Raw genomic sequence first — 12,715 nt, 5'->3', positions numbered from 1 at the left:
GGTGCATCTCCACCAGCCATTGCCCAGTGAAGAAATCCCTTTTGACTCTTAGGTAGAAAACTAATAGGGTCACTTTTGCAGAAAAATATATGGTTTTGACTGCAGAAAAGTGGCTAGGAGTACTGTGGAGTGATGAATCAGTCATAAACAATGGGGGTGAAAATGTGTACTGTTGGCCCAGTAGCGACTCTCTTGACCCCTGCTATATTCAAGCGACTGTTAAGCACACTGGCAAGACAACAACTGGTTGTGTCTTGCTTGGCTGACTCAGAAGTCCCTACTAATATGCCACTCTGTGTAGGCAGGTTAATGTATTGCATGATTTAAAGTCTCCTTAAGTGTGAAGCAAAATTTAACACTGAATTAGTCAGCCTTGCCCCAGGCAGACTAATTTAATGTCAAGTAGTGTACTAATTCATACTAATTTGATTTCAGGGTGCATTTGTAATTGTTGAACATTACTACTTTTATTTCATAATCATCTCCAGGCCCCCTTCTGGCTTCCTTTGATGAAAACCATCTGCTGCAGTTCATTTATAGATACACTCATCAGAACAAATAATCTCTACATCTGAGATTATTTAGACATTCTCCATATATCTAAGTTCATGCTTCTTCCCACTCTAAGTTCTGCAGATTTCCTCTTACAGCACAGTAAACAGTTTAGGAGAAAGTTTTGCTTTGTTCAGCTTTTCTTTTTCCCCAGTTTGTTCCTTATCTTATGCACTGTGGCCTGCTTGAATTTCAAAGGATATGTTCTTCCACCTTCAGCCAATCTCTCTCTCTCTCTCTCTCTCTCTCTCTCTCTCTCTCTCTCTCTCTCTCTCTCTCTCTCTCTCTCTCTCTCTCTCTCTCTCTCTCTCTCTCTCTCTCTCTCTCTCTCTCTCTCTCTCTCTCTCTCTCTCTCTCTCTCTCTCTCTCTCTCTCTCTCTCTCTCTCTTGAAGGAAGAGATGGTTGTGGCAAACATTGTACACATGTTTAAAGAGAATCTGGATAGATATGGTTATGGAGACAGGACAAAATGAGCTTTGGCTTGTGCCCAGTACAATACAACTAGGTAAATACAACTAGGTAAATACACACACACGTACAGGATTGAAAAGTATGACGAAAATGGAACAAGGCCAATGAAAAATAAGATTCATGTTACAAACAGCAGCAGAACATTTCTTGCAAAGAACAGGAAAATTGGCAAAAGTAGAGGGAATGAAGAAAACATAGATAAAAAGAGACATGAATGAAAAAGAGAGAAGTAAACTGAAAGAACTGAGAGTAGAGACCCAGTCAAAAAATGAGGAGAGAACACAGGAACAAGCAAGAAGATTCAGCTGGAACATTGTAGACATGAAAGTGAGGAAATGGTGGCACAAAAATGCCATGCAAGGTCACCAAGCAGAAGTTTAAAGATTATGTATACTAATTTAGATCTTTTGGTGTCAATCCAATTGGAACTTAAAGACTACTTTAAGAACAATAAACCAGATATAGTATGTTTAACAGAAACTAAACTAAAAGAGGAAATAAAGTTGGGATTTGCAAAGGAAGGATATAGCACATGTAGGAGAGACAGAAAAGGAAAGGGAGTAGAAGTAATGTTTTGTTGTTGAACCTATTGGAACTTAAAAGACTAGTTAAAGAACAATAAACCAGATGTAGTATGTTTAACAGAAACCAAACTAAAAGAGGAAATAAAGTTGGGATTTGCAAAGGAAGGATATAGCACATGGAGGAGAGACAGAAAAGGAAAGGGAGTAGGAGTGATGATATTGGTAAAAGAGGATATTGTTGTTGAGGAAGTAGAATATGGTGATGGAATGGTGAAAACATTGAGTGTTGTGATTAAGATCAAAGGAAGTGAAAAAGGAAAATTATTGTGACTTACATACCACAAAAAACTAATGCATGGGAGATCAATAAATTTAAAAGTATGAAACTAGAAACAAAAAATATTATAAAGGAAATGATAAAGAAAAGTAACAAAGTGCTCTTTAGTAGGCAACTTCATCACATCAGGAATTAACTGGAAGGAAATGGAAGTGAAAGAAAATGTTGGGTCATGGAGCAATGAACTAATGCAAACCATGATGATTAATATAATGAGACAATGGGTGAACGAGCCTACAAGATGCAGAGGACAAGAAGAACCATCACAGTTAGACTTTATGTTTACAAAAACTGCAGAAAGTAAACCAAGTATACATTGTTTGAGCACAATGGGAAGAAGTGATCATGTGATAATAGAATTAGTACCACAGGAGGAAAAAGTGTTGCACAGGAAAGAACAGTACAGTACAGTTCAGAGTTTAATAAACTTTATGGAAAAGTTAACTGGAAAAAGCTATTTGAAGGTATAGTAGTGCAAGAAAAATATGAGATATTTTTGAGCAAGTATAGAGAGGGGGGTGCAATAGTTTGTGCCAAGTTATAAAGTGAAAATTGGGAAACATGAATGGTATAATGCCAGGTGTATAGAAGGAAAAGAGAAAAAGGACAGGGCATGGAAGAAAATGATGAGACAACTGAACTGAAATACAGTGAAACCTTGGTTTTGGAACTTAATTCATTCCTGAATCCAGTTCGAAATCTGAAATGTTAAAAAACCGAAATTATTTTCCCCATAGGAATCATTGTAAAATAGATTCATCCGTTTTCAGACACCCATCCACCATGTCTTAGCGGGTAATGATCAACACTCCCACTGCTAAGATGGCTGCTCCACATCTCCAATTTAGGATTTTTTTTTTTTTCTCTCCAGAAAGGATGTGTTGAATAAACTTAATGACATAGAATTCATCAAAAGATATTATTTAGACCATGCAGGTCTTTGTCACTGATCTAGTGAGGAAAGCCTTACAGAGTGACACAGAGAAGAGCAACCCATTTACCACCAAAATTAAGGTGATCATAACACTTAAACATCTTGCTGCTGGAAAAAGCTACTGGGAAAATGCAGTTGTGCAGTACTTCTGGCATTGTGGGTCATAGAGAGAGCCACAGGAGGCTCAGGATAACTCCAGAGTGCAGAACCTTGTTTGTTTACATCAAGGTTCTTCAACATCTTCAACAGGATCACATTTAACTTACTTCAAAGATTGATTTACTGTCTTTCCCTCTGAGTCTCTCCTCCAAATATATAAAAATGAAAGAAATTTTTATAGAAATATAAATTAGTAATATATGGCTGCTTTTACTACGTCTTGTAGTATTTGAAATCAAGTAATTTTGTTCTAAAACCAAATTATGGTATGGCAACTGAAGCAATTATGAGTTAAGATTTTTGTTCAAATAGGGAGATGTTCGGTAACCAAGGTTCCACTGTGCTAGAGAAGAATACAGAAAGGCAAGGAATGAATATACTATAGAAAAAGAAGAAGTAAGTAGTAGTAAGAAGAGAAGAAGAAAGAAACTTTGAAAGTGACATAGTAGGAAAAATAGTAGGAAAAACGTAAGGAAGGATCCAAACTTCTACAGATACATAAACAGGAAAATGAAGCATAAGGATGGCATAAACAAGTTAAAAAGGGAAGGGAGAATTTATGGAACCACTGAGGAGATGAGTGAACTAATGAATAAGAGCTTTCAGTCTCTATTTACAAAGGAAATCAAATTTGTGGCACCAAAAGTGGCATCACAGAATGAAGGAATACAGGAGATACAAGTAAAGAGACAACAAATCAAGAGGCTGTTGGAAGAGCTGGATGTTGGAAAAGCTATGAGACCAGATAAAATAAATGCATACATATTAAAATAATGCAGAGAACAAATGGAGGAACCCATATGGAATATAATTAACAGCTTGTTGAGAGAAGGAAAAGTACCAAGGGAATGGAAAAGAGCTAACATAGTGCCAATATACAAGGGGAGAAATAAAATGGAAGCATTAAATTGTAGACTGGTGTCACTAACAAGTATTGTAAGCAGGCTTGTGAAATAGTAATTAAAGACAGATGAGTGGAATATCTAAAAGATGAAACAATATTTACAGAAAAGCAATTTGGATTCAGGAAAGGGAGATCCTGTGTCACAAATCTTCTGAGTTTCTATATGAGAGTGCAAGAAAAGGATGGATGGGTTGGTGTAGTATACCTGGATCTCAGATAAGCATTCAATAAAGCTCCCCACAAAAGCCTCATGTGGAAGTTAGAGAATGGAGGAGGACTAAAAGGAGCAACATTGAAATGGATGGAGGATTACTTACAAGGGAGGGAAATGAGAACAATAATCAGAGACACTAATTCAACTTGGTGGAAAGTGACAAGTGGGGTACTGCAAGATCTGCGTTGGCACCTATTATGTTTCAAATATATGTAAATGATATGACAGAGGATCTAAATAATTATATAAACCTGTTTGCTGATGATGCAAAAATAGTGAAAAAATAAAGGATGAAAATGACTGCAAGGAGTTACAAAAGGATATTGACAAGATACATGCATGGAGCCAAAGATGGAAACTAGAATTTAATACAGAAAATGCCATGTGTTGGAAATAGGAAAAGTAAAAAGAGACCTTCATGGAAGTACAAAATGGGAGGAGAAATAATAACAAAAAGTAATGAAGAAAAAGATTTGGGAGTAATGATCCACAGCACACTATCACCTGAAAGACAAATAAAGATTATATTCGGCTCTACATATAGCTTGTTAACAAACATTAATGTGGTGTTTAACTATTTAGATAAATAAATGATGAAGAAAATTATAACAAGCATATGTCCTAAATTGGAATATGCAGTAGTAGTTTGGGCTCCACAGAGATAAAAAGATATATGGAAACTGGAAAGAATACAGAGGATAGCGACAAAGATGGTACTAGAATTGAAAGACTTAAACCATGAAGAAAGACTTCAAGAGATGAGTTTACTAACACTGCAAGAGAGAAGAGAAAAAGAAGGCCTGATAACAATGTACAACTTAGTAAACAATATAGAAAGAATAGACAAAAATTACTTGATACCACAGATGGAGGAGGGAGAGAGATGAATGAGGAGGCATGGGAATAAAATAAAGAAGAGTGGCTGTTCATATGACATCAAGAAATGCAGCTTCTGGTGTAGAACTATTGAAACCTGGAATGATTTGAAGGAAGAGGTGGTTGTGGCAAACAGTGTACACATGTTTAAAGAGAAACAAGATAAATATGGTTATGGAGACAAGACAAAATGAGCTTTGGTTCATACCCTGTACAATACAACTAGGTAAATACACACACACAGACACACACACACACACACACACACACACACACACACACACACACACACACACACACACACACACACACACACACACACACACACACACACACAAATGCTTGGGATAGATGGAAGAAGAGGAAAACTGAGAGCAGATAGGAGGAATATATTGATGCTAAAAGCAAGTACATTGAGATAGTAAGAATGGAGAGAAGAAACTATGAAAGAGATATATTAGATAATTGTATAAATTGACCCAAACTATTCTGTAGATATATTAATGGGAAGATGAAAAAGAAGGAAGGTGTATCAAGACTGAATGTTGAAGGAAAAATCTATGATGATGCACAGGACATGGCAGATGTTATGAATAGTTTCAGATCAGTGTTTACTGTGGAAGGGGAGTTTGATGCTGGAAGGGATAAGTTGGTGAGGAATATACTAAGTACAGTCCCAGTCAGTTATGAAGAAATACTTAAGATGATGGAAGAACTTGAAATAAATAAAGCAACTGGTCCAGATGGAGTATCAAACTGGATATTGAAGGAATGTAAAGAACAACTGGCTGATAAAATTCACAGTCTAGCAGTGACATCACTATCACAAGGAAGAGTACCAAAAGATTGGAAGAGAGCAAATATTACATCAATATATAAAGGAGGAAATAAGGAAAATCCACTAAATTATAGATCAGTGTCCTTGACTAGGATAGTCAATATTGTGCAGGAGAGAGACAGATGGGTGGATGGTGTCTACTTAGACTTGAAGAAGGCATTTGACAAAGTACCACACCGAAGATTGCTATGGAAGATAAAAAATTATGAAGAAACTGGAGGAAGACTGTTGGAGTGCATGAAGGATTATCTGGATGGTAGAGAGATGAGAACTGTAATACAAGACCAAAATTCATCTTGGCTGAAAGTAACTGTTGGTGTCCCATAAGGGTCAGTATTGGGACTGATAATGTTTGTAATATATGTGAATGACATAAAATGAAGAAATAGTTAGTTATATGAACTTATTTGCAGATGATGCTAAGCTGATGAGAAGGGTAGAAAATGTAAATGACTGTATAGTACTGCAAGATGATTTAAATAAGATAAATAGATGGAGTAAATCTTGGTAAATGGAATTCAGTTTAAGTAAATGTAAAGTAATGGAGTTTAGTAAGAGTAAGAAAAGAATACAATATCATTATGAGATGGAAGGTGTGAAGTTAAAGAAGTCAAAAGAGGAAGTGGATTTGGGAGTAACAGTTACTGAAAATTTGACTCTGGACAGACACATTGATAAAATTACTGGAGAGACGATGAATTTGTTAAAAAGAGTAAGAATGGCATTCTCATATTTGGATAAAGAAATTATTAAAAAAGTTGTTGATTTCCATGATAAGACCAAGATTGGAATATATGGCAGTTGTTTGGTCTCCTCATACAAAGAGGAATATTATAAAATTAGAAAGAGTACACAGAGCAGTCACTAAGATGGTTCTGGAGTTGAGTAAATCAACCTATGAAGAGGGATTAAGAATGCTGGAAATTCCTACTCTTGAAAATAGGAGAGAGAGAGAGAGAGAGAGAGAGAGAGAGAGAGAGAGAGAGAGAGAGAGAGAGAGAGAGAGAGAGAGAGAGAGAGAGGAGATTTAATAAACATTTGTAGAATGATAAAATGGTATGGAAAATGTGGACAAAGAAGGTTTTATAAATCTAGACACACAGAGTACAAGGGGACACAATAAGAAGCTGAAGAAAGTTAACTGTAGAAGACATTAAGAAGTATAGTTTTCCTCACAGAAGTGTAAAGAAATGGAATGAACTCAGTGAAGAAATTGTAAATGCTGAAACTGTCAATGCTTTCAAGACCAAACTAGATAGATACAGAGATGGGATACTATGACATTACTTCCCTCCTGTAAACCACAACTAGGTAAACTATGTAAATACACATATTTAATTGAACCAGTATATGACATAAAAAAAGTTCTCATTATCAACTTGAAGAGTGCCTGGGGAATGGAAGAGAGCAGACATAGTGCCAATTTATAAAAGTGTAAAGAAAGAAGAACCACTAAACTATAGACCAGTATCAATGACCAACATAGTATGTATGATCTGTGAAAAAGTGATAAAGAAGCAGTGGACAAAATTTCTAGAGAAGCATGATATAATAACAGGAAAACAGTATGGCTTTAGACAAAAACGATCATATATAACAAATTTGATGAGCTTCTATTCAAAAGTGACTGATATAACATAGGAGAGGGATGGATGGGTAGACTGTGTGTATTTAGATCTAAAAAAAAACTTTGGACAAAGTTCCCCCTCTACAGGCTACTATGGAAGCTAGAAAATGTGGGAGGATTAAATAGGAAAAATATTAAACAGGATGAAAGGCTACTTAAGGGAAGAAAAATGAGAACAGTAGTAAAAGATGTAAAATCAAAATGGAGAAAAGTAAATAGTGGAGTACCACAAAGATCATTGCTAGCACCAATACTTTTCCTAATCAACATAAATGATATGCCTGAAGTAGTAAAGAGTTACATGAGTTAGCTTGCAGGTGATGCAAAATCACAAAGACATATAAGAAACAACAAAGATTGTGAAATTCTATAAGATAATTTGAATAAAATTTGGGATGGGGGTAAGAAATGGGAGATGGAATTTAATGTGAAAAAAAAATGTCTTGTAATAGAAATGGGAAAAAAGTGAGGAGACTAAAATGGGCATATAAAATGGGAAAGTTTGGAGCAAGCTAAGTGAGGAGGTAGTATCAGTAACAAGTGTACACAACTTCCAGGAAAAGATGGACAAGTGTAGATATGGAGACGGGACCACATGAGCATAGATCAGGCCCTGTAAATTACAACTAGGTAATTACACACACACACACACACACAAAAGAAAAGAAAAAAAAATTAATCTTTTGCCAAATTTGTGAATGACTAGACTTTTTACCTTTATTGTGTTTGGATTACCTATCCCCATTCATCTACTTTTTTTTTCAGAGGCTACTTGTGAATCAAATGATATTCATAGTAATACATCTTACTTATTGATGATCATAGTATGAAGCATCTTTCCTTAGTAATAATATAAAGACACAAAAGTGTTTTGTCACAACAAAACTGTTGTTGGTGGTGGAAGGTTTGCTCCCTGTGATGATCACAAAAACTGTGACTAAGCATCTGCTTTCACTTCTTGTGTTTCTTCATAAGTAAAGTCAAGCCATCCCTCTCTAATTTCTGATGATTATGAATATTTATGCTAGATAATTATGTGTTATATCTATAGTTTCTATTTTTTAATTATTATTCTCATTTTTTGCAGTAGATAAATTGATTTCTCTTCTTAACTATTGATATTCATATTCTTCCTTTAAGGATCTTTGTAGTTTTAGATGTATATTTCTTGGTTATGTGCTTTAATTTCTCTCCCTTGCACAAGTATCTCCATTGGGTGATGATAGGATCACTTTATCAGGAAGCATTGATATCTCCCATCTTGCACACCTTTTTGGCTACTTGTTCTATCCAGTCTTGATTTGTGTGACCTAGTTATTTTTTTCATATTGCTTTGGTCTTCTAAATTACATTGTTTATCAGTGCTAATGATTAACTTTTGTTCATATGCCTAGATACTTCCAGTATATTTTGCAGCTCTAATCAGTGTTTGATTTTCATTCCATTTGACATTTTAAGCACTTAGATATTACCCATAGTCATAGTTATTTATAATGAGCCATCATCCAAGCTATACTGGTAATTTCTCTTGTTATCCATTTTGCAACAATATATCAATTTGAAGCTCTTCTACCTCAATTTATCAACATCAATATATGTGATCTTGTTGCTTTAGTGACAGTTTTTGTTTGACTTGCCTTCTACACTGACATCCACCTCTGTTAAAACTGAGGTGGTGCCACAGGTTTCTGCCTTCATGTCCAGGGAGAGGCTATTTTCATTGTCCCTACAAAATGTTTTGTCTTGAGCAGTAACACAGAACACTGAGATTGTGTAATGAAGCAAAGTTAATACTGGTTGTGTAATGAAGCAAAGTTAATACTGGCTGGTGATGAGTACCCTGTGTGGCTTCAGAATCATGTTACTGCTACCTAAAAATAACCTGCCTCCAGTGTTGTCACTCAAGTTTGTATGTTTTCAGTTACTGGATCAAATTTCAGAATTCCTTTCTTCTGCTGTTTAGTCACACACTGCTTTAGTTCAAAGGATTGATTAGATTATTCTTGATTCAGCAGGTGAAGAAGATAGCAAGAGGCCAGGTCGGATGCAGCAACCGCTCAACAGTGAGCTCATTATGCCTAAAGAGCAACTCTTTGACATGTTTCAGCAAATCTTAGGCATCAAGAAATTTGAGCACCAGCTGCTGTTCAATGCACTTCAGGTGGGCACTTTGTACTTCACTACTCTATCATTTACTATGTGATTTAACTATGTATTTTGTGATCAGCTGAATAATACATGAAAAAACTTCTCAAGTAATCCATGTTAGACAAAATATGTTGTGGAAAATATTTTAGAAATTATTAATTCCTGTTTGAAGTATATATGTTCTGATATAGCATGTATCAATAATAGTTATTTTTAAGATCATAAAAAGAAAAGTTAGGTTTTGATGACAAACATGTATATTGGAGCAAAAATAGCAACACCAATCCTCCTTTGAATAGGTAATTATGTAGAGAATGTGAGAGTTATAGGTTATATGGTTTTCCTTTTGAAATTAGATAAATGGTGTTGGTATATTTGATTGTGTTCTCCCCATTTTTTTTTTATGCTCATATGTTCCTCAGTTCTTAGTTTGCCCTGCCTCTATATATGATATCTGGATTCTGTTAGTCTAGTTTCCAAGTCTGGCTGTTGCTGCTGCTGCTGTGCTGGTGGGGCCATCTTACCCATCACTTGGTTTCTTAATTTTTATTTTTATTTATATACTATTGTCCTGAAATAAAAAAAAAAATGTATTTGAATTTTATAATTCCATATTTATGCCAAACCAGACTTTATTAACAACATGGAGATGAATTAGTCATGTATACTTGACTCAGAAATACAGAGATGGTTCCCTTACATGGAAGCAGTAATTATTCAGTCGTAAATCACAATAATGCCTCTTCAGGTCTCCCTTATTAATGAGGCAAAACATCAGAGGCACCTTGGCTCTGGAGGATCTTGAGGAGGATTTGGAGTGACAGGGCAAGGTACAAATATGAGGTTAAGATAGGAGGAGCCCAGAAGAGAAGACAGTAACAAAATTAGATGTTAGGAAAAGATCGAGAATGTTGGTCATATCTTCAAGATGGAGAGGGTGTTACACTAATTGCTTTAGGTCATGAAGGATAGCAAAGTTTAACATAAGCTCACTTGATTGGTCAGTGAAGGGAGGTGATAACCAAAGCTGGTGGTGAACACTGAGATCTCCAAGAATGGATATCTTCACAAAAAGGAAATGAATCAGGATGTGCTCCACTTTGAAAGTTAAATAGCTGAAGAATTTTCAATAGTTAGAGGAGTTAGGTATGAGGTCTAAGAGTAAAGTCAAAGTGAGATGGAAGAAAATTAGGTTGGTGTTCTATTTTTCATTACCTTCTTACCTTTGACTATCCTTGTTTATATTACCAGCTGGACAGCCAAGATGAACAAGCTGCAGCTATCCGGAGAGAGTTGGACGGACGCATGCAAAAGGTTGCAGAACTAGAGAGGGTGAGTAAATATTCCTTTTTTATATAAACATAAGTGTATACAGACTTGTCAAGGCAAGAAAGCAATTGTGTGTGAAGAAGTGAATGGAGAGTAACAGTGGTGAGTGTATGAAAATGATGCAGTCTTGTCAACTCTTGGGAGGGGGTGTGGTGCCCATTAGTGTATGGACATAGTTGGAGTGTGGGACACTCTATAGGAAGCACCCTGCATCTGCTGTAGTCTCAGGATTAGAGTAGCTGTGAAGTAGGGAGCAGTCTCATAATGAAGCAACAGAGGTAAACCAGTGACAGGGTTCCTGAAGTGTAGTATGAGGCCATGAGAAGGGTTGGCATTAAAAAACTCACCCCCAATTAAAAAAAAAAAAAATAATAAAAACAAACAAAAAAAAGGCCTTTTTTTTTTTTTTTTTTTTTTTTTTTTTTTTTTTTTTTTTTTTTTTACATATCAAAATTTAGTTCTATATCATATTGACAAATAAGTTCTTTATATGTACATATACATAAACAGTGTAAATATAATCAAGTCTGACCTGTTCATTTCCAGTAAAGCACAAGTTAACACAGGCTTTGTCCAACTGGACCAACCTGTATCACCATGATTTAAACAAGTGTCTGTTCTTCATTAACAGCAAGTGTCAAAATCTGTCAAGATCTAACTCCTCTTATGACTTCTGGCACCTCGCCAAAAACATCTCCAATAACTTTGCTTCTTCATCTTTCCCTCCTTTATTTCGAGCTGATGGCACCACTGCCATCTAATCTATTTCTAAAGCTGAACACTTCACTCAAACCTTTGCTAAAAACTTTACCTTGGATGATTCAGAGCTTGTTCCTCCCTCTCCTCCACCCTCTGACTACTTCATTCTACCCATCATTAAAATCCTTTGCAGTGATATTTACTATGGTCTCATTGGCCTAAACCCTTGGAAGGCTTATGGATGTGATGGACTCCCTCCTATTATTGTTCAATGAAACTGTGCCTCTGTGCTTGCACCTTGCCAAGTCAAATTCTTTCAACTCTGTCTATCAATATCTACTCTTCCTTCTTGCAGAAAGTTTGCCTACATTCAGCCTGTCCCTAAAAAGGATGACCATTCTAATCCCTCAAACTACAGTCCTATTGCTTTAATTTCTTGCCTTTCTAAAGTTTTGAATCTATCCTCAACAATGAGATTCTGAAACATCTATCACTTCACAACCTTCTATCTAATTGCCAGTATGGGTTCTGTCAAGGCTGTTCTACTGGTGATCTTTTGGCTTTCCTTATTGAGTCTTGATCATCCTCTTTTAGGGATTTTGATGAAATTTTTGCTGTTGCCTTAGACATATCAAAAGCTTTTGATAGAGTCTGCCACAAGGCTTTGATTTCCAAACTACCCACATATGGCTTCTATCCTTTTCTCTGTAACTTCATCTCAAGTCTCTTTTCTGACTGTTCTATTGTTGCTGTGGTAAAAAGTCACTGTCCTTTCCTAAATCTATTAACAGTGGTGTTCCTCAGGGTTCTGTCCTGTCATCTACTCTCTTCCTATTATTCATCAATGATCTTCTAAACCAAACTTCTTGTCCTATCCACTCCTACGCTGATAATACCACCCTGTACTTTTCCAGGTCTTTTCATAGACATCCAACCCTTCAGGAAGTAAACAGTTCATGTAGGAGGGACACTGGCCTAGGGCAACAAAAATCCAATAAAAAAAATGCCCACTGAAATGCCAGTCCCATAAAAGGGTCAAAGCAGTAGTCAAAAATTGATGAATAAGTGTCTTGAAACCTCCTTCTTGAAGGAATTCAAGTCA

General features: G+C 35.9%; 1 protein-coding gene across 1 annotated transcript in view; it reads left to right on the top strand.

Annotated features, from left to right (window-relative positions):
- LOC135098251 (calcium-dependent secretion activator-like) overlaps nt 1–12,715 on the top strand; it is a 204,616-nt gene that overhangs the window by 41,367 nt on the left and 150,534 nt on the right. Inside the window, exons 4-5 of the mRNA XM_064000517.1 lie at nt 9,450–9,598; nt 10,837–10,917. Of these exons, the coding sequence (XP_063856587.1) occupies nt 9,450–9,598; nt 10,837–10,917 (230 nt within the window). The remainder of the gene's footprint in view (nt 1–9,449; nt 9,599–10,836; nt 10,918–12,715) is intronic.

This window comes from Scylla paramamosain, unplaced genomic scaffold (assembly GCF_035594125.1).
Source record: "Scylla paramamosain isolate STU-SP2022 unplaced genomic scaffold, ASM3559412v1 Contig52, whole genome shotgun sequence".
NCBI lineage: Eukaryota > Metazoa > Arthropoda > Malacostraca > Decapoda > Portunidae > Scylla > Scylla paramamosain.
The sequence above is the reverse complement of the archived record's forward strand: the minus strand, read 5'-3'. Positions and strand labels throughout refer to the sequence as shown.